This window comes from Lacerta agilis, chromosome 2 (assembly GCF_009819535.1).
Source record: "Lacerta agilis isolate rLacAgi1 chromosome 2, rLacAgi1.pri, whole genome shotgun sequence".
NCBI classification, from domain to species: Eukaryota; Metazoa; Chordata; class Lepidosauria; order Squamata; family Lacertidae; genus Lacerta; species Lacerta agilis.
This window is the reverse complement of record NC_046313.1, coordinates 110,734,735-110,759,893: the sequence shown is the minus strand read 5'-3', so window position 1 is coordinate 110,759,893 and position 25,159 is coordinate 110,734,735. Positions and strand designations below refer to the sequence as shown.

At 43.6% G+C, this 25,159-nt stretch overlaps 2 protein-coding genes across 2 annotated transcripts; one reads left to right on the top strand and one right to left on the bottom strand.

Moving 5' to 3' along the window:
- Window positions 1-1,770: 1,770 nt before the first annotated feature.
- LOC117042428 (zinc finger protein RFP-like) lies at window positions 1,771-11,787 on the bottom strand. Its single transcript, XM_033141974.1, has 8 exons — window positions 11,344-11,787; window positions 10,525-10,620; window positions 8,529-8,759; window positions 8,109-8,131; window positions 6,206-6,324; window positions 5,581-5,607; window positions 4,384-4,416; window positions 1,771-2,415 (listed from the first exon to the last, which is right to left on the bottom strand). The coding sequence occupies exons 1-8, from the start codon at window positions 11,785-11,787 to the stop codon at window positions 1,919-1,921; spliced, it is 1,470 nt and encodes a 489-aa protein (XP_032997865.1). The 3' UTR covers window positions 1,771-1,918.
- Window positions 11,788-21,552: 9,765 nt separating this feature from the next.
- LOC117042824 (vespryn-like) lies at window positions 21,553-24,950 on the top strand. Its single transcript, XM_033142480.1, has 3 exons — window positions 21,553-21,664; window positions 22,526-22,558; window positions 24,616-24,950. The coding sequence occupies exons 1-3, from the start codon at window positions 21,625-21,627 to the stop codon at window positions 24,843-24,845; spliced, it is 303 nt and encodes a 100-aa protein (XP_032998371.1). The 5' UTR covers window positions 21,553-21,624; the 3' UTR covers window positions 24,846-24,950.
- Window positions 24,951-25,159: the final 209 nt, after the last annotated feature.

The window sequence follows — 25,159 nt, the reverse complement described above, 5'->3', positions numbered from 1 at the left end:
CAGGCTCTCCTTACGAATTCAGTGAAATTTATCACTAAGTATGGAGATGGCGAGGCTGCACTTACACAGGGAGTCTCTAGTTGGTGCCACACACACACACACACAGTGTCTGCATCTTCTTTCTGTCTGAGGTCTACAGAGCCAAGAGCGCCCTCTTCTGATATGCACGAAGGGGTTGATTTCTAGTAATCCTTCGATGCAAATACAATGTGCATATTTGAACAACTATATCAGAGGTCTTATAGGGACATGAAGGCATACCACACAGCTGCCTCATTTTAAGCAGGACATTATTCCAGATTGACAGAACACTTCCTGGGTTCAGATCCCGATCCTGGATGTCCTGTGCTGGCTCCAGTTTTGCTCTCACCATGCATTTTTCATCCTACCCTGTGGCATGAGTGAATTGGCTCACACCAGAGCACGTAATTTAAAAAATGGAAGCGAAACCCCCCTTCCCCCCCCCCAAGATGCCACTCTTCTTCCTCCTTCCCTTGTAGCAAGAGGAGATGGAGACTCTGCCCAAAGCTGCAGCGACTTTGCCCAAGGCCACGGCAGGTGTGGAGGAGGCTGTGCCAGCTGCAGCAGCTCTGCCCAAGGCAGCTTTGCCCATGGCTGGGGCAGCTCCGCTTGAGGTCATGCTGGTGGCGGAGGAAAAGGTGGCAGCCAGAGGTCAGACCTCACCTGGTCTGCTCTGGTCAGACCTCACCTGGAATACTGTGTCCAGTTCTGGGCACCACAGTTCAAGAAGGATACTGACAAGCTGGAACGTGTCCAGAGGAGGGCAACCAAAATGGTCAAAGGCCTGGAAACGATGCCTTATGAGGAACGGCTTAGGGAGCTGGGTATGTTTAGCCTGGAGAAGAGAAGGTTAAGGGGTGATATGATAGCCATGTTCAAATATATCAAAGGATGTCATATAGAGGAGGGTGAAAGGTTGTTTTCTGCTGCTCCAGAGAAGCGGACACGGAGCAATGGATTCAAACTACAAGAAAGAAGATTCCACCTAAACATTAGGAAGAACTTCCTGACAGTAAGAGCTGATGGACAGTGGAATTTGCTGCCAAGGAGTGTGGTGGAGTCTCCTTCTTTGGAGGTCTTTAAGCAGAGGCTTGACAGCCATCTGTCAGGAATGCTTTGATGGTGTTTCCTGCTTGGCAGGGGGTTGGACTGGATGGCCCTTGTGGTCTCTTCCAACTCTATGATGTGGTGGCCAAAAGTATGGGGGGGCAGCTGGTGAGCAAGTGGAAAAGAGAGGGGGTGTGCAAGTGTGTGGGGAGAGCGATCAGTGAGGGTGCAGCAAGGGGGTAGGATGGTGGCATGGTAAGGCAGTGTTTTTCAACCACTGTTCCGCGGCACACTAATGTGCCGCGAGATGTTGTCTGGTGTGCCGTGGGAAAAATTGTGTTTATTTGATTCCTATTCAAGAGAATTACTTTATATATAGTCAATATAGGCACAGAGTTAAATTTAACATTTTCTAATGGTGGTGTGCCTCGTGATTTTTTTCATAAAACAAGTGTGCCCTTGCCCAAAAAAGGTTGAAAAACACTGTGGTAAGGTGTCCTGGATTTTCAGCAGAAATTTTTTTAAGGGTATGGGAAGGTGGAAGAATGAAACTAGGATTGAAGGTGATGGAAGCTGAACCCTTTTGAGGAATATGTTATTTATTGGGAAAGTTAAAAGTGTTACTGTCTCTTTAAGAAAGTAGTTGAGGGGGGAATTCTGGGAAAGGGAAGAAAAATACAAAGTCTAATTTTTGTTCTTTTTATTTATGCTGATTGTGACTTGAACAAATCCTCCCAAAGGACCCCTCAAAAGCTGCCAAAAGTGCTCGAGAGGGATATATATAGTATAGGGCAGTATATAAATTCAATTACGTGTGTGTGTCATTTCTGGTGAGGCAGATTTAGTCACCTCAGCAGATCTCAAGTTGGGCAGAAACTGTATCCAGCCGAAAGAAAGGGAGGAGGGACTCTCCAGCGAACCAGGCTCCTGAGAAAGTGTAGAGTTTGGCTCCTGAGTCAGCATTATAAAAAGACACACGTCCCCCTTCATAGTCCAGAGTCACCCGGATCCTCTTGAGCTTCCCATTCATGGACAGATGAAGGGGATTAGGGGAAATGCAGACCTTGTGCTGACCGCCTTCCCTTCGTACAGCCCAGATCCCTCCCTCAGGGCTTAGAGGAAATTCAGGCATCCTCCCAGACTTCCCAGCGACCCCCACAACCCAGTTTCCATTTTCCACACTGACTTCCCAGAAATGTCTGCCTGCTGTGAATCCCTCACGTCCTAACAAAGGAGGATAGTAGTTGCTGTATGTATTAGGAGGGTTTCCTTCCAGTCTCACACTTTTCCGATCCTTGGACAGGATGTGATTGGTATTGGCTGTGTCTGGATCCAGTGTGACATTTGCTGTTTGGGAGATGATGAGGGAAAAAGAAGAGGCAGAGTTAGCTGAGAGTTGGAGATGATCATCCTGATCCAAGAAATGCCCGGACTAGATCCCCTCTCAAATAATTGGGAGTTCTTTGCATCACATTCAGGAATGGGACCCTCCTCCCCTTCTTCCAGTCTTGCCCCACAGTGAACCAGGTTTTTTTTTATATTCAATGTATTTCTATTGTGCCCCTCCAGTCATAGAAATTATTATTATGAATTATTAATCATTATTATTCTTTTTAAAATCATGAAAAGAGTGTGATTTCCAGTATATTTGGATATATGGAGGGTGTCAGCTGAGCTGGGGGTTAGGGTTGAGTTAGGAAATCCCTAACTGTGTGAGCCAGATAGAGGCTGAAAGAAAGTCTCTTTTCATGCTTTTTTTTGCTCTTGCCTGCTTGTGATCCTAAAATCTTCTTATGCTTCTGACCCCCACTTTGCATGCAGACAAAGGGCTTCTCCACATCAGTTTATGCTGTGTTTGTGGCTGCTTCTGACCCCATTTCATTTGCACGGTCCACGTGATATTACCCTCAAACAACATCACTCGGGGGCCATACTCAGGCCTCCATCATGTTATTGAATTGCACACGTGTATTTCCAAAGAACAGCCACTGAAATTGTTTAGGGTCGTTTCTAATGCTAGTCCATACAGAGTAGACATGTTAAATTAATAAACCCAAGTTACTCATTTTCACTCTGTCTGCACTCTACAGCAACATAAACGAGTTCTCGCCCACAATTGTTTCTCCTTATTGCAACTGTGCTCTACCACAACAGGAATATTTATTTATAAAAAAAGATAATTAATGGCACCTCCTCCTCCCTGGCCTTCCCTTGCTGTGCTATTTCAGACTACAAACTTCTCCCTACCATGCTAGTATTTGTTGATAGGTGGGTGCACAACTGATCTGTCAATCAATATCCCTGATGTAAGAACTGTGGAATAACCAGCCTCAGATAAGCAACATGCTTAATTAATGCATGAAAGGGTTAAGATCATAAATCTCTGCTGGAGTTCCTTCATCAAAGAGTACTTGCCCAAAACCTGGATCCTGGCATTCAGGGAATTCTCCTTTTCTACCTGTTTCTTTTTTATTTTCCACCAATAAGAATGCTAGGTGATCGATTTTTGCCCATATAGATTGAAATCAGCCCTGAAAATCCTGATGGTCAGCTAATTGACAAACTGATGACCACCTAATTGGCAGCATTTGCAAAGCTAAGATAAGGCCTGCATATTCATGTAATTTTGGAATGGAGTCTTTGTTTAATGCTTCTCTCTTAGATTTAATCTACTCAATAAGGCTAGTTGCCTGGGGAAAACAGAAGACAATAAAAATGTACGTAACCAGTTACAGACTGAGTGTGTCAAGATAACTAACTAAAGCCTCTGTGTTCAGAGGGAATATCTCTCAAAGCAGGAATAGAAGTCTGTAAAGGTTGTATTTAGTAGCCAGCAGACCTCACATATCTCCCTCGGTGATTTGTTGCCTAAAATAAGACTGAATTAACCATTCTAAGGTTTTTGAGTCCTGACATCTGGGAGAGATTCTGCTAAGGGAAGTTATAACAAAAAGTATGGCTACTCTCAAGCCTGTCCCTGAATCTCAAGTGAAGGGAGCCTAAAAGTGGTGATAGCCATTGCCTTCCTGTCATGAATGTGGGATCCCTGGAGGCATCAGACAGTCTCTAGGCAGGAACAGAAACCCTCCATCATTAGTCTCACACTTGTGGGCAGTTCCTTTGTAAGTAGAGGCACTCTCCAAACACCCTGTTTTGCACTTTCAAGCCCACCACCCTCTGTTTTAGATATCAGGAACCCAAACAGCAAGACTAAAGTTACTGAAGGTTCCAAACTCTGCAGAACAGACTCCTTAACTCCAGTGAAATACCAGTCCCCACCCCTCCTGTGAATTTGGGCCTCCATTGGAAATTTACCTTTCTGAAACTGTTGTCCAAACGACCAATTATCTGAGGAAGAAAAAGATATAAAGTTTAAGGGCAACACTGCTATATCTCACAAAATTGTGGTTACAAATAATCACTTTATAAAAAGCATATGTTGTTTCCTTATTTCACATTAAAAATTAAGTCGTAGAAGTAACTGAAAACAAGAAAGTTGCATTCAGATGAAATTAAAGTAACCAACAGGTGAAAATCAGAGTTGGTAAACTATACTAGAAAACAACAGAATAAAGTCATTCCAAATCTATCAATGAAATGGGGATCCATAACAGAGGATTGGAGGGCCGGCAGTACGGCATCAGTATTTTTAAAGGATCCTGAGAGCTGGAGGCAGATTCAAATCTGCCCCAAGTAAACAGGTGGGGAAAAGCTATTGAAACCAGAATTGCTAAAAATACTGACAAAGCAAACTTGCAGAGGAAGAATTGGCACAGATTTGAAAACTAATTCCAAGGGTCTTGTGCAACGGGAAGTCTTGCCTCATGAAGCTTCTAGTATTCTTTCAGAATGTTAACAAAAAATTTCATAGATGCTTCCTGGAATAGTATCATTAGCTTCCCATGTGGGGCTGATCAAAGAATTGCAGGATTGTGTGATGGTTGAAGCACTATGATTGGCAGCTGTGGGTGGATGTCTGAGGAGGAGATGGTTCAGGCCTTTGTTCCACTGCTGGGAGACCAGCCTGAGCAGGAGGCAGAGCGAGAAACTGATGCCCCTTTTAATGACCTTCAGTATATTGAAACCCAAGGAAAGTCTGAGAACCTCCAAAAGGACCTCCAGATTGTGTAGATGGGAAACAAAATAGAAGGAAGGTTCCTTGTAAATGAAAACTGGACGTTCACCCAGTGGGACACTCCTTAAGGCTTTTGTAAGGGGAAAAAGTCAAGGGGGAAAGCCAATGAAATAGATTATAGATAGGAACCAAACTCCACGCTCATTAGTCCCAGAATGGCAGGGATGATACAGCCCTACAAAAATCCATGCCACACCTGCACCTTCAAACCCATCCTCTGGTCATTCATTGTACATATAAAGAACCTAAATGCCACTATAGAGCTATTACCCACAGCGAAGCTATTGATTGTGCTTCCAAAGTCTGCAGAACTGACCGTTTAACCCCAAAGAAATACCTGTCCCCACCTGTGAATTGGGTTCCTCATTGGAAATTACCTTGATGAAGCTGTTCTTTGAATGAGTCTAGGGAAGCAAAAAGGATAAGAAGTTTAAGCACTATATACTTTTTCTTCAAATATGTGTTCTTACAAAATAACACTTTATACTGCAGCATCTATCTAACCCGGGCATAGGCAAACTCGGACCTCCAGATGTTTAGAGACTACATTTCCCATCATCCCTGACCCCTGGTCCTGTTAGCTAAGGATGATGGGAATTTAGTCCCAAAACTTCTGAAGGGTCGAGTTTGCCTATGCCTGATCTAACCTGTGATCTTTCCTCCACCTCTCCCACCATGGTTTCTTCTTAAAACAGGTGCAGCCAACCAGCAAAAGCAAAACAAAGGAAGAAATGATTGTCCGATCTCTCTCCCCTCATTGTCTCTCCATGGTTTCTGCCCAAAAATGGCTGCCACCAACCACCAAAGCACAAACAAGTAAAGAAGTGAGCAAACTTCAGCTGTTCAGACATCTAAATCAGTTGTGTGTGTAGCGAGATTTGACCATAATTCTTTGTGTTTGGATAACGGGACCAGTGTGTTCGATATAATATGAGCCTGGTATGTTCAGTTTTTGACTTATATAATGCCCAGAATAAAATCACTATAGTCATTTTTTATTACCTTTGAATTCTTTCATGGCAGAATCCAGAAGGGGGTCTATAGCACAGAGTCTGGAGGTCTTTATCTTCAGCTCTGGAGGGAAAGTCGGTGGATTCTCCAGTTTCTCTCTTTTCTCATATCTGATGAAAGGAAACAAAATATTAGCCCAGTCAAATCCACAATTCCTGGTAAAAGAAAAGAAAGGAATTGAGAGGAAGAAGAGGAGGCAGAGAGCCTAGAGGGACAGGCAGACACAGAGGCGAGATAATTCTCCCTCACATCTCTCAAGCCTCCATCTCTCATCGCTTACATAGTAGTCCCATTATTATCTCACCCACAACAGTCTTCAGAGAAAGTTTAAAGTATAGCAAGTGTAAAAGCCCTCATGAGAAAGTGCTTCCTGCCCACTCAAGCAAATGCTGCCATGCACACTGGCGGGCAAGGCCTGCCCTGGGAGCAGAGCAGTGCATGGGCCCTCACAATGGCTGGTGGAGGGTGTGCCTGAGATGTCTACTCCAAAGCCTGCTTCCTCAGTCAAGAGGCCTTTCCCAATGGCATTAAGGATGGGGCAGCAGCCACAATCCTGTTCCATTCAAGCCTGTGAGACATTGCAAGACCGGAGAAGGTGACTAGGCCAGACAGAGAGGTGGCCCAACTCAAGAAGAAGAAAGCTTTGCCACTGCTGTGGAGCTTGTTCAGGAAGATGGTAGCCACCCATTCTGGCTCCTGCTGCCTGAGGAGCACCCGCTTTGTTCCATAGCTTAGTGCAAAATCCATCTTTGCCTTTCTTATGCCTTAAAAGAGAGAGAGAGAATATGCAACATTTGGTTTGCTAAATGTGCCTTCTCTTAGCTTGTTTCTCCCTTGCGTCCTGAGTTCGAGTGTCTTAAAAGCCCATGACACCTTTGGTAAAGGCTGTTCTCCAATTGAAGCACTCGCAAGCCTGTGTTTCCCGGTTGTTGGTGTTTATACTACATTTTTTTAGATTTGCCTTGAGAAAGTCTTTAAACCTCTTTTGTTGACCACCAGCATTACGCTTTCCATTTTTAAGTTCGGAATATAGTTGCTTTGGAAGATGAGAGTAAGGCATCTGAACAATATGACCAGTCCTTTCCAATTGTTGTGGATTCAGGTTAACACAGGGTTAACTCTGCACAGGATGTTACGTTCTGAGTCGCAGTTTCTACTGTGCTGTAAGCCAGAATGGAGCTATGCTGTATTGCTCTCGGCTGATGTACATATTTCGCAATAAAGATGACTTAGACTAGAGCTTTCGTCTCAAGAAGCGTTTTATTGGGACCTAAAGAGTTCACTTCAGGGCTTTTATGCTGTGCTAAAACTCTGCTTGGACTGTTTCCAGCTCATTACGCAGATCGGAGAATGACTTGCTGGCGTTTGGCCCGGAGAGCTCGTTATCCTCCTGGCTTGCAGTCAACCTTATCTTCATCAAAGGTATATATGGAAGTATTGAAAAAGTAATTTCAAAGCCTGGAAATATGGGATCCTTTCGGCCTGCCACCAAAACATGATTGTTATTATTAAGGGAAGTGCTCAGTGGCTACCATGTGGATGTTAAAAAGCAAGGGGAACAAGATGGAACCCTGTGGGACACCCCTGGAATGCTCCCATGGCACTGAAATATGCCCCCCATAGAAATCATCTTTCAGATGTTTGAAACTATTGCAGAGTTACTGAGTAGGATGTGCAGGAGGCAGAGAAGAGCTTCCAGACCTGTGTGATAGCAGGGAGTTAGGTGGTGCTCTAAGCCTGATTCTTGGAGGGAGAATTGGGGCACATGGACAAAAAAGAGGGCCCTGTTTTTACTTGTGAAATGCTGTAGGGTGTGGACTCCTACAGTCTCTCCCACAGGAGGAAGATTTTATATACTCTCCTCTTTTAACGGAAATGAGCAGGATCCACTTACCTCTGCAAGGTGCTCCTCACATCCTAGAGGGGAAAAGAGAAAGGAAATCACAGGCCACGCTATGAAGACACCCCAGACCCTGGAATGGAGGAACACCCTGGCCCTCTGATGTCAGTCTCATAGCTCACAAACCAAAGTTTTGGGCAGGGATGGCTGAATCGTCCAATTTTCAGCAACTGGGTAAATCGTAAACTTTACTTGGCTGGAGAAGTGCCTTAGAAAGTCCAGAGAACTGCAAATGTTTGTGATTCAGTTTGCATATTGATTTATAAAGTGCAATTGAGGAATGAACCACCCCACGACTATTGGATACACAAGAGACCTGACTTAAGGCTCCACCAACTGAGCCCCTTTATGTGCCAATTTCACCTGTACAAGCAGCAAAGGTTGAGCTTTGTGCTATTTCTGCCACTGTCTTACCTGCAGGAATTCGCTCTCCGGCTGCTGACGCTTCTCCTGCATCTCCTGGGTGATCCTTTTCAGATAGGAGAGTTCCCTGGAGAGCTTGGCCAGTTGCTCATCCCTTTTCCTTGCAATCTCCTTCTCCACCTTTTCTATCTCATTCAGCAGACATTTTTCTTGTTCTTCGATAAACTGGTGCAGTTGTCTGAACTTCTCCGCTGTCTTCTGCCTCTCCGTTTCTGTTAATTTCTGCAAGAGAGGAAAAGCGGAGCCCTGAGTCTGGAATATGAGATTTCACGAAAACAGACATGAGGCTTCCGGGGGGGGGGCGGACGGACGGGGACTTCTGACTTTTCATGGACACAAAATCAACTTCCTTCTGCTGAAGAAGCTCCCTTCAGGCATTAAAATAAACATGGTGCTTTAGACTGGCAATTTTCACAAGTAGGTGTTGGCATATTTAAGCTGAGCAACTGCACAACAAAAGGTTGAGGAGACTGTAAAGCATAACTAGGAGTTGATTTAATTAAAGGAAAAATAACAGAAATTAATTAGCTATAAGAACATTACAGAAACATGACCCATCCAGTGACCCACCACCTAGGGTACTGAGAGAGGTACGCAGACCTCCTTATATACTGTATCCGATTGCTGATACGCCTTAAATCAATACAAACTTAACACGACCTGCTGTACTGCCCCACAGCTGCAAAACTAGGTCAGTTCATTTCCTTCTTTCTTTTAAAGAGATATTTATGTGGAACAGTAATGAACCTTAAACTGTAACATTCAACAGTAGGCACAGGAGGAGGGTAGAGGTGGCATGTTCATCCCCAGCACTCCCCATTTACTATAAAGTTCCAAGATGGCTTGAGTTTCCTAAAAATTAGTAATGTATCTTCAGCCCAGTATACCTGAAGGAGCGTCTCCACCCCCATCGTTCAACCCGGACATGGAGGTCCAGCGCTGATGGTCTTCTGGCTGTTCCCTCACCGCAAGAAGTGAAGCTACAGGGAACCAGGCAGAGGGCCTTCTCGGTAGTGGCGCCCGCCCTGTGGAACGCCCTCCCATCAGATGTCAAAGAAATAAACAACTATCTGACGTTTAGAATAATCTGAAGGCAGCCCTGTTTAGGGAAGTTTTTAATGACTGATGTTTTAGCGTATTTTTAATCTTTTGTTGGAAGCCACCCAACAATGAACGAGAGCCCACGCTCATTGCAAGCCTGGTGAATTGGCCAAATAGCTCTTCCTGAAAAAAATATGCAGAGCGAAATACAGCAATCTTCTGAAATTCACACTTCTCCAAGGTTACCCCTGCCAGGTAACATTTACAAGAATAAGGGTGAAGTATGAATACAGATGAATTTATCTGTGCGAACGACATAGAAAAATAAATTACATTGGGGGAAATTACATTCCAAATTATGTATACTGAAGAAAATTACATTGAATATATAAGAAATCCACACCAAAATCTGACCAATTTTTTAAAAAGTTTAAGAGAAATTGATGAGGGGAAAGGAGAAATGGAGAGAAGCTCAGTCCTGACTTGATTTTTCAGGCCCTTCTTCCCTTCCTACTGTTATAAGAATTCTAAGGTCTCAAGTATAGAATAAATATTCATAAATGCATACATATCTAAATATATAAACCATGTGTCTGAAGAGCAATCCTGAAGCCATTTTGACTCTCCCAATGACCTCAAATATTCCTCTGCAGTAAATATCCTGGCAGACAGGATTTCTGCTGTAGACCGCCTCCTATAAGGTATGTATGATTTTGGGGTGGTCTCTAGCTAAGGGGGTTGGGCAATGTCAAAAGTCTTTGAAGGTTCCTGCACACTTTTGTTCAGGGTCTCTCCCTCCTTGGAAGGAGGGGAGGGAACTCTGTTGCAACAGAAAAATAAATATCTGCCTTGCTTTCCACTGGATCCTGCCTCCATCCATTCCTCCCTGACCTATCAAAAGCCAAACCCCAATTTTTACATCACTAGTAACAACAGTGACACTTACAAGGAGGTCCTCACATTCCTTTTTCACGTCTTCTTGATAGGCCAGAATTCTTTCTCTCTCTTTCCTCAGAATCTCCAGGCGTCTACACATCAGTCCCTAAAAAACAAACAAACAAAAAACGACCCAAAAGCTCAGGTTTGAATGAGAGAGAAGCGGAAGTGTTGATTGTTTATTTAATCTATCACAATGATATACCACCATTATCTTCCAGGAATCTCAAGGTGATGTCCATTATTCTCCTCCCCATTTCATCCGTACAACAACCCTGTTGTGGCTAAGAGATGCTGACTGACCACTCTAACCATTACGCCACACTGTTAAGCTGACTTCTTGGTGACCTTGCTTTTAGCTCTTTATCATATAAAGTGCTCTGGAACATTCTAGTGTTTTTTCCCCAATTGCATTCATTTTATTGAGAAGCAGTAATCAACAGTTAATGGTTTTTTTATCTATTATTATAAAAATGGTATAGAAACTTGCATAAAACCAGTATTTATTGGGGGGGTGTATCAGCGTTGGGCAGCCTGGTGCCCTCCCCATGTTTTTATAAGCAAAAATAATAATCAATGTTACAAAACATAGGAGCAGTGTGCAAGTTGTATTTTCCAACTAAGCAGAGAGAAGATAATGCAGAAAAATAAAAAGCAGCAAAACACATATTGAAAGCCCATTTTTTGGGGGGGGGGGAGGTTTTGTATATCTGAATTTGACACAAAATTGAAGTCCCTCCACCCCCTGTAACCTAAGAGTTACAGAAAAGCTCCCAAGAAGAATTTTTGTTTTTTTTAAAAAAAACCGAAATCGAGAATGATTTCTTACCTTGTACTCCTTGGAAGCCTCTTTCAGGGGAATCGCCTCGTGGCATTTGTGCTCGTTGGATCTGTCGCACACAAGACAGATGGGGGCTCCATCCTCCTTGCAGAAGAGTTTCAGGGGCTCCTGGTGCTTCTCACAAACCTTTTCTTTTCCTCCTTCCTCCTTTCCCTCTTGAAGACTCAGCTTCTTGGCTATTTCTACAAAGTTTTCCAACGGCCAGTTTGGGATGAGGCTCCTTTCCTGAACCGTTTCTCTGCAGTGAGGGCAGAAAGCCTCTGCCTCCGATTCCCCCCAGCACTGGATCAAGCAGGATCGGCAGAAGCTGTGCAGACACTCAGGGATCATCACCGGATCCTTGAAATATTCCAGGCAGATGGAGCAAGTGGCTTCATCGCAAAGACTCTGCACAGGACCCCCTGCAGCAGCAGCAGCAGCAGTCGCCGCCATGACTCCCTCGCGCCAAAATCCCAGTTAAATTTCACTTCCTCCGTTTTCAGCCAATGGGCGTTTCCCTTTCTGCAGAATCTCGGTGCTAATGGGACTTTTAAAAGAAAAAAAGGAGTAGAATCGCCTCTGCAGCTGCTTAATGTTTTCTCAATTAGCCTTGATTGGTTCATCATTGCTGTGATTGCTTTTCACTCCCTCCCTCCCACATTAGAACTGTATTGACACATAGATTTAAACATAGCGTTGTGCATTGCCCTGAAAAGGTATTGTGTAAATGCTTTTATAAATAACTAAACTAAACTAGTTACAGGTAGGTAGCCGTGTTGGTCTGCCATAGTCAAAACAAAACAAACAAAACAAAAATTCCTTCCAGTAGCACCTTAGAGACCAACTAAGTTTGTTCTTGGTATGAGCAAACTTAGTTAGTCTCTAAGGTGCTACAGGAAGGAATTTTTTTATTTTGCATTTTGTTTAAACTAAACTAAACTAAACTAAATCCTTGTCATTGTGGAGAAACAACCCACTTCCCTGAGGGCAGAGCTGTGTAACAATAAGTCCAACCAGTCCCGGAACCCCTCTCTCTCTTTTTAATTTTTATTTATGCTATTCAAATTTATACATTTCATTAATTTTGCAATCATTTTAACATTTCCCAATTTGACTTCCTTCCCCCTCTTTCTGCGGTTCTGTAACTTTATTTTTAATATCTTCTGCATATCCAAATTCACTTCCTTCACTTCTTAAAAAAATAATAGTAAATCTACTTTAAATATATACTATTATAAAACTGCAGGCCATTACAATAAACCTGCCAATGTTTTTATCTGTTTACAATTTATCTGACATACTCCATAAACCATTTCCATTATTTTATAAAAAGTTTATTGCCTTGATTTTTATTTTCTTGGTAAGTTTTGCAATTTCTGCATATTCCAATAAGTTTTTGTATCCATTCTTCTTTCGCTAGGACTACTTCTTTCCATTTTTGGGCAAGTAGCATTCCTGCTGCTGTAGTAGCATACATGAATTAGTTTCTGTATTGTTTAGGTAGTTTTTACCCTTTAATTTCCAAGAGAAAAGCTTCTGGTCCCCCCCCCAAAAAAAGTTATTTTAAACATCTTTTTCAATTCATTATATATCATTTCCCGGTAAGCTTTAACCTTACTACAAGACCACCAAATAGGATAAAAAGAACCTTCTTTCTCTTTACATTTCCACAGTCCAGGAACCTCTCTCACAGTAGCCAGCAGGGCATCTCTCTGAAGCCCACAGGTTTTCTCTTCTAGACCAGGCAGAGATCCTTGTAGCTTTCCCTCTGATCTCATAGGAGAGCCAGCCCAACTCAAGCACGGAAGGCAGCCTTGGGAGCAATGGAAAGGAAAGGGGGGAGGAGAGAAACAGTGTCCAAAATCGAAACTATTTTGCAAAAAAGCAGAAAAAGGGGAAGCCTCACTTCCTCTCATTTGAAATGAATTCATGGTGGATGCCATTGCTCTACAGTCCAAGGTCAGTACATTTCTAGATTAAATGGTGGGGAATGGCTCTGCTCTGCCTCCATCCAACTTTACATGTTGGGAGGGCCCCCCGCTCTAAATCACACCGGCCAGGACCAGACCCCAGGAGACCCCTCCTCATTCCCTGCCTCGGGTTGGGAGGAGATCAGCAGCCCCTCCTGTTCACTGAGAAGCTGCTGCAGAGGAGGCACTGGGGTGGGGGGCTGCTAAGGAGGCACAGTACCAGATCCGACCTCCAAGGATGTACCACAATCATGCATTCCTTGGAGGCCAGATTTGCTGCCCCTGTGGATCCTTCCACCAAAGGCAGTCGCCTCACCTAATACAGTGGTACCTCTGGTTAAGAACTTAATTCGTTCCGGAGGTCCGTTCTTAAGCTGAAACTGTTCTTAACCTGAAGCACCACTTTAGCTAATGGGGCCTCCCGCTGCCACTGCGCCGCCAGAGCACGATTTCTGTTCTTATCCAGAAGCAAAGCTCTTAACCTGAAGCGTTATTTCTGGGATAGCGGAGTCTGTAACCTGAAGTGTCTGTAACCTGGGTTAGTGGAGTCTGTAACCTGAAGTGTCTGTAACCGGAGGTACCACTGTATAGATCTATTAACAGAGACTTTCTGTCTCATTTCTCCTCACTGACAAAGAGATGCTTTCACCAAAGCATTGCCCCGGGTGGTACTATGCTCTTCTCCCCCTTCCCACCCCCTGCAAGTTCCTGCAAGGATCACAAAAACTGATCCAGTTACAGGTGGGTAGCCGTGTTGGTCTGCCATAGTCAAAACAAAATCGAAAATTCTTTCTAGTAGCACCTTAGAGACCAACTGAGTTTGTTCCTGGTATGAGCTTTCATACCAGGTATCTGAAGAAGTGTGCATGCACACGAAAGCTCATACCAGGAACAAACTCAGTTGGTCTCTAAGGTGCTACTAGAAAAAACTGATCCCTTATCATGCTGGTTTGACAGAGAAATTGGACGATAAGACTGCACTCATGCATAATCCTTGGATGGCTTAGGGATGGTGGCAATTCTGGATTCCTGCCAGGTCTCTGGGAGCTATTATCCTAATAATATATAATTAAATAGCTTAACTATGTGTGGCAGCAGTTGCTTTTGTAGTAGAAGAGAAGAAGAGTTTGGATTTGATATCCCGCTTTTCACTACCCGAAGGAGTCTCAAAGCGGCTAACATTCTCCTTTCCCTTCCTCCCCCACAACAAACACTCTGTGAGGTGAGTGAGGCTGAGAGACTTCAAAGAAGTGTGACTAGCCCAATGTCACCCAGCAGCTGCATGTGGAGGAGTGGAGACACGAACCCGGTTCCCCAGATTACGAGTCTACCGCTCTTAACCACTACACCACACTGGCTCTCATAGTGTTTATGAAAAGCCACTGAATGGCCACCTGGGCCTGGGGCTTATATGCTTCCTAACTTTTTAATATTGTGTCAACCTCCTCAATCTAAATTTGCTGCTCCTTTGTTGGGCTGGCCCGAGGAGACCCATTAGGTATTGGGAGAAATTCTAGAAAAGTTTGTTTCTGGTTTATGTTTGAACAACAATTTTGGAAGCAGAGTCTTGAACCATGTAATAATAAATATATTTGAATCGTCCCGTTCTGCTCCTTCTGGGAAACCATGAAGGTGCATGTTCCAGCTATATGATTGGTTCTCTGCCGCCTCCAGCTTACCCCAGATTTATTTATTTTTTACAAATGTTCTTTTTTCTCGTGCATAACACCCTCAGACAGAGCTGAGTCTGCAGTTTCAATCACTCTCTTGTAGTGTTAATTTTTTTGTAATTGTCCCTCCATCTGTGTCTTTTGAGAAGTTGGAGATGGCGTCTGTAAGTGGTCCATGTTTCACAAGCATACAGTAAGCTTGGTAGTACGTATGATGTATTGGGGGTGGTGGTCTTGAGCTACACCCCTTCTGTGATGTAGGTATGATGTTTCTGGGGGAGGTCTTGAGCTACAGGGTGGGCAATTTCGAAGTCTATATAAGGGCTTGCACAATGCACACCTTTGTCCTGGGTCCTCCTCCTCTCTCCTGTGTGTGTGGGGAGCACCCTGTTGCAATAGCTTTGCTTTTGTATATCCTGGTCTGGTCTTTGTTCATTTCCTGACCAGTTTGAGCCTTAAAAGGTACGCTCTCTCCGAAGGTCCAGTCTTCCTTAAAAAGCTGAACCCCTTGAAGGGACCTCTCAATAGTCTTATTTCAAGCATAGTGAGCCACACTCACTCCCACACGAGAGATTTGGAAATCTTCATTGCCCAGTGGTTTTATAGGTTTCTGCCCTGCTCAAGCTGCTTCTCTTTACTTTGTCATATTACAGCTTCCCTTTCTATCAACAAAGCCGCAAACACTTCACCCACTATGGCCTCAGCATCACCATCCGTGGACATGGACCAGGACGCCTTGTGTCCCATCTGCAAGGACTACCTCACAGATCCAGTGACTTTGGACTGTGGCCACAACTATTGTCAGGGCTGCGTCACCAGTTATTGCAAGATATGGGAAAAACAAAATATGGGGCACTTGGAGTGTCCCATCTGCAGAGCCCAAATGCAGAGAGGGAATTTCCGGCCCAATTGGCAGCTGGCAAGTATAGTAGAAAAAATTAAACTCCTGCAATTAAATAAAGGGGGAAAGGATATCTGTGTGAAACATAAGAAATACCTTGAACTGTTCTGCAAAGAAGATGAAAAATTGGTTTGTGTCTCTTGTGAACGATCCCCAGAACACAAACTGCACACTGTGGTGCTTGAGGAAGATGCTGCCCAGGAATACAAGGTAGGAAACTATCTTGACACTTAGTAATGGAATCCGTTCAATTTTTTATGAAATATTTCAATGTGGCTGGAAAGCAACTCCCGTGCCAAGGCTGTTTTCCTTTTTCATTGTGCCTGGAGCAAATTATGAATTTCCTCCATTTTTGAAGCCACTTCAAATTCTTCCTAAGCTGTGATGACATAATTGGCGTCATGTCCCATCACAATGATGGCATCACAACTTCCTGTGTCCAAACACGATTCCCTTTTTTACAAAGTTCTCTCCTGGTGGTCATCCTGCATTGGTTGAAATCAAGTTTATTTCTGTACATCTTTTCTTCAATGACTTCACCCAAACACTGTTCACAAGGGATAAAGATGCATCAACAACACAACATTATAGAAATGAATAAGATACTAATCCAGAGGGAGTAAGACCCTCTGAACCCAATAGGACATTTCTCAGTGAGCACCTTTAGTTGTTAAAGCTCAATTCCTAATGATTCTTCATACTTAAGAAACAACACTATACAGACAACATGAAACAGAAAGTCACAAAACTTGTACCAAACCTGGAGGGGGGGGTGACACTATCAGAACTCAACAAAACCAATAAAACCAAGCAAATTAAGAGGCTTGGATAGCAAGGGCAATTAGATATGTTATTGTGTACGGTTAAACAGCCTGGAAACACACAGAGCAACTGTAGGTTTTAAGGAGAACCCCACCACCAGTAAAATATAAAATGCTGTAAAATATTAAAATCCTTAATCCTGAGCTAGGTGACAATGTTTTTAAAAAAGAAAGAAAGAAAAATATGCTACTAACCAGTCAGATATCAGCCACCAGCTGGCACGGAGAGAAGACAGCACTCAAATTTCTTAAAAAAACAAAAGTACGGTATTTGCTAGATGCAGATGTGTTAGTAAACAATCTCATTTACGATTAGCAGTGAGGCCATCTGCATTTAATCCAGGACTTTCCGAAAACTAACACTTGTTGTATGAAACCTACGAAACCTCAAGTTTCATTATCCTTCCATTGGAAAGCATTTAAAGGCTATTTAAGGAATTCTGTGGAAAGGGCTGATCTCCTAGCAAATGTATGAACGTCTCAAAAGGTAAATAGAACAATGAGAAATTACAGATATAGGTATACAAAGAAATGAAGATACAGAAACTGCAATAAAGATCAGGTTGGAAGTCAACACAGGGTGATGGGGGGTGAGAAAGCGTCTTATGTGTATAGTTAATTTTTTGCATATTATGTTTATATAAGTACTGTCTTTCTTATATTTTCCGTTTGTTTTGTTTATTTTTATTTTTATTTCATATCCTTCCAGATCAAGCACCATAATATAAGGAGAGCCAGGCTGGGTCAGGTCAAAGGACTATCTAGACCAGCATCCTCTTATCACAGTGGTCAGACAGCCAGGTAACCCTTCTGGGAAGCCATTAGGTGGGACCTGAGCACAAGAGCACTGCCCCCTCCTGAGGTTTCCAGTATTCAGAAGCAAATACTCTGCCACACTGGAGAGTCAATGGTGTATTCACTTCTGACCCTTCAAATGAAAACCTTTGCTCCACAACATAGCAGCAACTGGGGATCAGGGATTAGATCAGGGCGAGGAGACACGGTTCTTGGTTTTCATTAAAAAGTGTGCTTTCCCCCGCTTTAGCCTTTGCAGATGCTACTCTCAGTCACAATCACAACCTGAGCTTTAGTTTCCTCTTTAGGGACTGATCTGCAGCCATCTGGAGATTCTGAGGAAAGAGAGAGAAACAATTCTGGCCTATCAAGCAGACATGGAAAAAGAAAGCCAAGATCTCCTTGTAAGTGTTACTAGGAAGGGAACAGGTACTTGACAAATCAAGTCAGGACTGAATAGGGACGGGTAAATCTGTTTCTCTCAGTTTCATACATTTTCATCTTAAATTCACTTCTCCACATTTCCACTTCAGTGTGTAGTTATTATTTTTTAAAGTCCTCGTGAAAATCAATCAGCATCTTAGTGCAATTTCTGCTAACATGTTTTAAACAACTATATATAGCTTTATAAAGAGTTATACAATTATATACAATTATATAACTTTTTGTAGACATTTGAAGGCAGCTTTTCATGTTTGATGTGGTCTCCCCCCCCCCCCGCTCTGTATTTTTGCTGGAAGCCACACAGAGTGGCTGGGGCAACTCAGTCAGATGGGTGGGGTATAATAAATAATAATAATAATAATAATAATAATAATAATAATAGTTGTTGTTGATGTTGTTGATGTTGTATGCAATTTTGTCTAGTATACACATATTTTGCAAAGCAATTTCCCCTAATATTATTCCTTTTTCTATGCCTTAATGAATGTATTTTAATGCACACTTTACCTTAGTATGTGCATTTCTGTAGTTATTATTTGGCTGAAGAACTGCATTTCAAAATTCAAAAAAATGTTAATTTAAAAAGATTGCTGAGTTTCTCTCTGCATGTTTTTCCCCCAGAAACTGCTAATGAGGTAATTTTGCATTTGAAGCCAAGCTGAACCGAAACTCTTCCCCACAAGGCAGCTCAGATCCACAGAACATAAATTAGTTGCAACCTTCTGATTTGCCTTATAGATTCTAAAAGAAATGTCTTTCTAAATGTACACTATCTTTAGGAAGCTCAAGCTGACTTAAGACTTTAAAATAAACAGAGCAGTGCTGGGGATGTGCAGGCTAGATGTGCCCCGTTTTTCCTCTGTTTCTAGTAATTTACTACTCATGAAAGAAAGGAAAGGTAAAGGTAAAGGACCCCTGGACGGTTAAGTCCAGTCAAAAGCGACTATGGGGTTGTGGCACTCATCTCGCTTTCAGACCGAGGGAGCCAGCGTTTGTCTACAGACAGTTTTCCGGGTCATGTGGCCAGCATGACTAAACCGCTTCTGGTGCAATGGGACATCGTGACGGAAACCAGAGCGCACGAAAATGCCGTTTACCTTCCTTCCGCAGTGGTACCTATTTATCTACTTGCACTGGTGTGCTTTCGAACTGCTAGGTTGGCAGGAGCTGGGACAGAGCAACGGGAGCTCACTTCTGATTGGCAATCCCAAGAGGCTCAGTAGCCAGTGTGAATGAGGACTGTTTTATGTCCATGGAAACTCTCTGCACAACGTAGAAACCAATTTATGCCAAGTTCAGAAATGTACCGGGAACCTCCATAGATAGAAAAAAGCTCATTGCTTCCACAAGGTGGACGGCAACAGAAATGGCAAGGGATAGGGCAGAGCCAGTGTGTTCATCCCTGCTGCCTCCCCACTGTGTTTACTTTAAAACCTGAAGAAGAGGGCTTCCATAGCAACTGAGGGCTCATCCACATTTCCACTTGTCCCGAGCCTAGAAAGCACGAGTCCGAGCAGTTTTCCCCTTGCCCCACACCTTTCCCAGTGAAAACTGCTGCTTGCTGCTAAATTCAAGCGAATGTCCAGGCAAAACCCAAATTTAAGAGGAAATGTGGATAAGCCCTGAGCCCTGGTTTCATGTTTTTGAAAACAGGAAGTGTCCTCCCAGCGGAATTTTCATAACTCTCCTCCTGATGTTGTAAAGACGGACCATATTCCAGACTCTCGCTCTCTCTCTTCCTGCTTCTTGCAGAAATTTACAGAAACTGAGAGGCAGAAGACAGTGGAGAAGTTCAGAAACTGTACCGGTTTCTTGAAGAACAAGAAGTACACCTGCTGAATCAGATCGAAGAGGTGGAGAAGGAGATTGAAGGGAGAAGAGATGAGCAGCTGGCCAGACTCTCCAGGGAACTCTCCTCTCTTAAAAGGCTCATCCAGGAGATGGAGGACAAGAATCAGCAGGCAGCAAGTGAACTCCTGCAGGTAAGATGGTGGCATGAACAGCACAAGGCTCTACTTGGGGACGAGGCTTTCTCCAAACCTTTATGTCCCTCTTGCATCTATACAAGTAGTAAAGGGACTCAGCTGATGGAGGCAGATGCACCTCCCTAGGGAGGACCCTTCCACAACTAGGGAACCAGCACTAAAAAGACCCTGTCACAGGGTAGCGCCAATGGAGCATGCCAAGTACTGAGAGGAAAATGAAACTTATACCCATGAAGCTTTAAACATTTGTAATACATTCCTCACCCCCCTTATTCAGCCAGAATCATATACATCACTTTTTGTCCTTTGTGTTGCCAGACTCAGGCTCATTTTGCTTTGCAAAGGACATCAACAGCTTTAATTAACGAAAGTAACATTCTTATTCCACGCAGATGCTTTTTTATATCCAGTTGTAACCCATATTCTTCATTCTAGAGTCTTATCCACAGTCTGGGGTGAGAACAGGGTAGCCCTGGAGAACCTTTGCAATAACACAGCTCTGTCCTTTCCCTTTAATCAGACAACTTGCAAGTGCATGCAACAAAGTTAATACATCTCTTTGACCTTCACATTCAATCAATCACCTGCAGCTTTGTTGACCTCTTGTCAACAGGGGTGCCCCTTCACTTTGATCCGATTGCCTGAATTTAAGGAGAATCTGCAGCGTTAAGCAGTTGTAGATTGAGGCTGTCTCATGATGTAGTCTCGGAGCCCAGAGCCCTGCCTCGTCGGCCACCAAACAACAATTTCCACCCCTGTCAGCCACTGGCTTCAGCATTAAAGGGCTTCTGCACCTCTGTTACTTTGTAAGGGTCAAGGGGGCTGACCTCCTCCCCCCGACCACAAACATTTGTGTGTGCTAGGCACACTGACACAAGAGGGCCAGAGTCCATCCATCCCAGGGCTGAAGGGGTTTCATATGTGGCCTGTGGTGTGCAGTGAATTCTTCTCTTTTCCCTCTAGAGTGATGAAGCACCTTGCAGAGGTGAGTGAGTCCTGCTCATTTCCATTAGCATCACTCCGTAATGCTGGGGAAAGTCCAGAAGGACATAAAACTGGCCTCCAGGCTCCCCAACAAAGAGACAGTAAGTTGTCCAACCACGATACCAGCAACCTGAAGAAACAAATATTTTAACCTTGCTCAAGTCTTGCTAAGAGGTGGATACTCTATGTTTCCACACAACAGGAGAAAGATATACCAGTTCAGTCACTCTCCAGCAAACCCTCATGTACCACTCAAGTCAGATTAAAGGTCACTGCAGCCATCTTTTTCTTCTCACACCTTCACTGGTGACATCTAGAGAAAGGAAATGTGTGTTGTGTGTCATTCACTCAGGATAATTCGTGCTGCTTTTTGTGGAATCAATGAAGTGAAGTTGGGGCAGAGAAACTGAGTATTACAGTATTACCTGATGGTGTTGAATAGATGTACGTGGGGGGGGCTCAGAGGCCTGGGGTAGCTATTCTGGCCCTCCAATGTCTGGCTGTGAGGTCTGTAGTGAGGGGAAATCTCTTCCTCTGTGCCTGTTGGTCCCTCTCTAGGCATTCTACCATTTTCTTCCTCCATCTTTTTTCTTTTCCTTTACTAGGAATTATGGCTTTGAAAGTCTAACATTCTTTTTCATCAGATAGAGAAGAGAGAGACTGCAGAATCTACTGGCTTTCCCTCTAAAGCTAAAATGGAAGACCTCCAGATTTTGTGATATGAATCTCCATCTGGAGGACGTGATAAAGCAGTTCAAAGGTATTGAAGAATGGCTGCAAGGAGTTTATGCTTGGCAGGGGGTTGGACTGGATGGCCCTTGTGGTCTCTTCCAACTCTATGATTCTATGATTATATTAGACCAACACAGAGCTTGCCAGGCACTTACTGCATTGTATTTTGCTCTTGCTGTAGACAGGAGTAGGACCATCATATTCTTGGTCAGGCATCCCCCCAACTCGGCCTCCAGATGTTTTGGGACTACAATTCCCACCATCCCTGACCACTGGTCCTGTTAGCTAGGGGTGGGAGTTGTAGTCCAAAACATCTGGAGGCCCGAGTTTGGGGATGCCTGCTCTTGGTGGTCCAGCCATCATGGATTTTCCTCAAAAAAAAAAAAAATGGGGTATGAGAAATTGTGACTGCCACAAATAAAGAAAACCCACACTAGGCTGTATATTAAGGCAGAATCCCCCCCCCCATTGTGCATCTGTTTACAATTCCTTTTGAATGAGAGCTCTGCCAATCCTTCCTCAGCAAGCTTAGTTTCTCATGATGTTTAACAATTCTGGCTTTAATAATTTCCCCAACCACCAAGGCTGCCTCCATCTCCCCCCTGCATCCTGTTACAGGATTGCTATTGCTTGGGCTACCCTCTGCTATGGACTCCAATTTCAGGGAAAACATTCATAGACAATCAGATTTAATGTGGTATGTTTTATTCCGCTGTTTTGAAGTCTCGCTTACCATTGTTGAGTTTTACAGTTTTCTTCTTAAATTGTTAATCCTTTGTTCTACCACTTGAAATAATGATACAACAGATTATGTGTTGCTTTTCTATCAATACTTTATGAGGTATAGCAGTGCAGTGTTTAAGCTTGATATATTTTTCTTCTTCTTCAGATGCTGTGTTATTCAAACTACAGTTTCAGAAAGGTAAATTTCCAATAGAGACCCAAATGCACAGGAGGGAGGGGCACTGGTATTTCTTTGGGGTTAGATCATCTTTTCTTTAGACTTTGGAACCATCAATAGGTTAATAGCCTTATAGTGGCATTTGAGTTCTTCATATGTACATTGAATGACCAGAGGGTGGGTTTGTTTATTTTATTTTATTTCATAAAATTTATACACTGCTTGATTGTAAAACAAAAAAAAACCATCTGAAACCTAGCGTGGAAATTGCCTTTTTCTGCTGCACACTGGGTCAACATCTTCATCAAGCTATCTACTATCAGCCCAAGGTTTCATGCATCACTTTCATTGAATCGCATCTGCCATTTTACCTCCCATTCACTCAGTTTCTGGAGCTCTTCAGTGTCTCTTTTTTTGGTTCAATACAGTCATCATAACTAAAATCAGGGAGCAGCAGCGTCTAAAATTACAGTCATCACAATAAAATGTCTTCAGCTCCTTTTTGTAATCTCTTTGCAGTCACAACTTTGCATTCTGTCCCTGTGCACAGTTTCATTCAGGATGACATTTTGCTGGGTGCTCCACCTCCACCCTTTATGCAAATATGCTATGTACAGAGAGCAAAATCATACATTTGCTTTTATACATATATGTTCACTGTTTACCAATTATTATTATTATTATTTATACAAATATGAAAAATAGTTTCCAAACTGCTCTGAGGATGGGAGGAGGAGGATATGTGTGTGACGATATTGGCACTAGCCAATAGGCACCCACCACAGCCAAGTTTCACTAGATACTACAAACTGGCAGATCCAGTTTAGGCACATCTTGTTTCAAGGCATGCGGATATACAAATGCAGGTGTGTTTTCAGTACAATATCTGAGCTTTAAAAAACAACTGTCAAACCCAGGGAGACTTTGGCAGGCTGCAGGATAGCAAATGTACACGTAGTGGTATCATGTTTGTAAGAAAACAACATGGAAGGAAAGTCCAGAAGTTCACAAGGCAAGAAAATCTTCTTGGTTATTTAATTTTGCTTCTTTCCCAGATTGAAATGTGACCCTCGAGCCAGAATTAGTCCTACCTCCAAGTGAAGAAATAGGTACAGTGGCACCTCGGTTCTCAAACAGCTTAGTTGCTAAACAAATTGGCTCCCGAAAACCGCAAACTTGGAAATAAGTATTCCGGTTTGCGAACATTTTTTGGAAGCTGAACATCCAATGCGGCTTCCGCTTGACTGCAGGAAGCTCCCGCATTCAATCGGAAGACGTGCCTTGGTTTTCGAATAGTTTCGGGAGTCGAATGGACTCCCAGAATGGATTAAGTTCAAGAACCAAAGTACCACTGTAATGGGTTTGCCCAACACTCTCCCCAACTGTAACCTTAGTGAGGGCATTAACAATTTTGTGGTTGTTCTCTCCTTACCTGAACTGGGGGGCTCTCATCCCTCACATCCCTGAAGCCCCAAATGACCAATTCACACAGAGAGTGTCAGATGAGGGCAAATTCCTCCCTCCCTGCCTTTTCCAATCCCTTTCTCTTTCTCCTTCCCCTTCACTGAATAAAGGTTTATGCAGGGGTCAGCAAACTTTTTCAGCAGGGGGCCAGTCCACTGTCCCTCAGACCTTGTGGGGGCCGGACTATATTTTTGGGGGGCGGGGGAAATGAACGAATTCCTATGTCCCACAAATAACCCAAAGATGCATTTTAAATAAAACACACATTCTACTCATGTAAAAACACGCTGATTCCCGGACCATCCGCGGGCCGGATGTAGAAGGCAATTGGGCCGGATCCGGCCCCTGGGCCTTAGTTTCTACCCATGGTTTTTACTGGGTGATTTTGCTTCTTGGAACATGCCTGGATTGACAGCAGGGGCCCAATCCTGATTTAAAAACCAACGAGGAATATATTTATTCTGATAAGTCTGGAAGAAGTGGGGAGGGTCTCAATCCTGCATGTGATGCAAAGAGGTTCCATTCTTTGAGAGGGGTTTATTAGATCAGGATGCCGACCTCTGGCTCTCGGTTGATTCTGCCTCTCTTCTCTTTTCCTTATCTTCCCTCAACAGCAAATGTCACTCTGGATCCAGACACAGCCCATCCCAGGCTCATCCTGTCCGAGGATGGGAAAAGCATGAGATGGGGAGAGAAAAAGCCACGCCTGCCTAACAATCCCGAGAGGTTCAGCAACGGGCCTTGTGTGCTGGGACTTGAGGGATTCACAGCAGGCAGCCATTTCTGGGAAGTCACTGTGGGAAGTGAGGGAGAATGGGTTGTGGGGATCGCTAGAAGTCTGTGAGGAGAAAGGACAGCTTTGCCTTTTGTCCCGAGGGAGGGATCTGGGCTGTGCAGAAGTTGGGAGGTAAGTACAGGGCGTGCACCTCCCTGTTTCCATCTCTCCCTGAGTGAGGAACCCAAAAGGATCCGATAACTCTGGACTATGAAGGGGGACGTGTCTTTTTCTGATGCTGCCTCAGGAGCTGAACTCTACACATTTGCAGGAGGCTTGTTCTCCGGAGAGACCCTCCTCCCTTTCTTTTATCTGTGGGGAAATAAAACCCACCTCAGGATTCCTGAGAGACTAAATCTGCCTCACAGGCCCATTTGAATTTG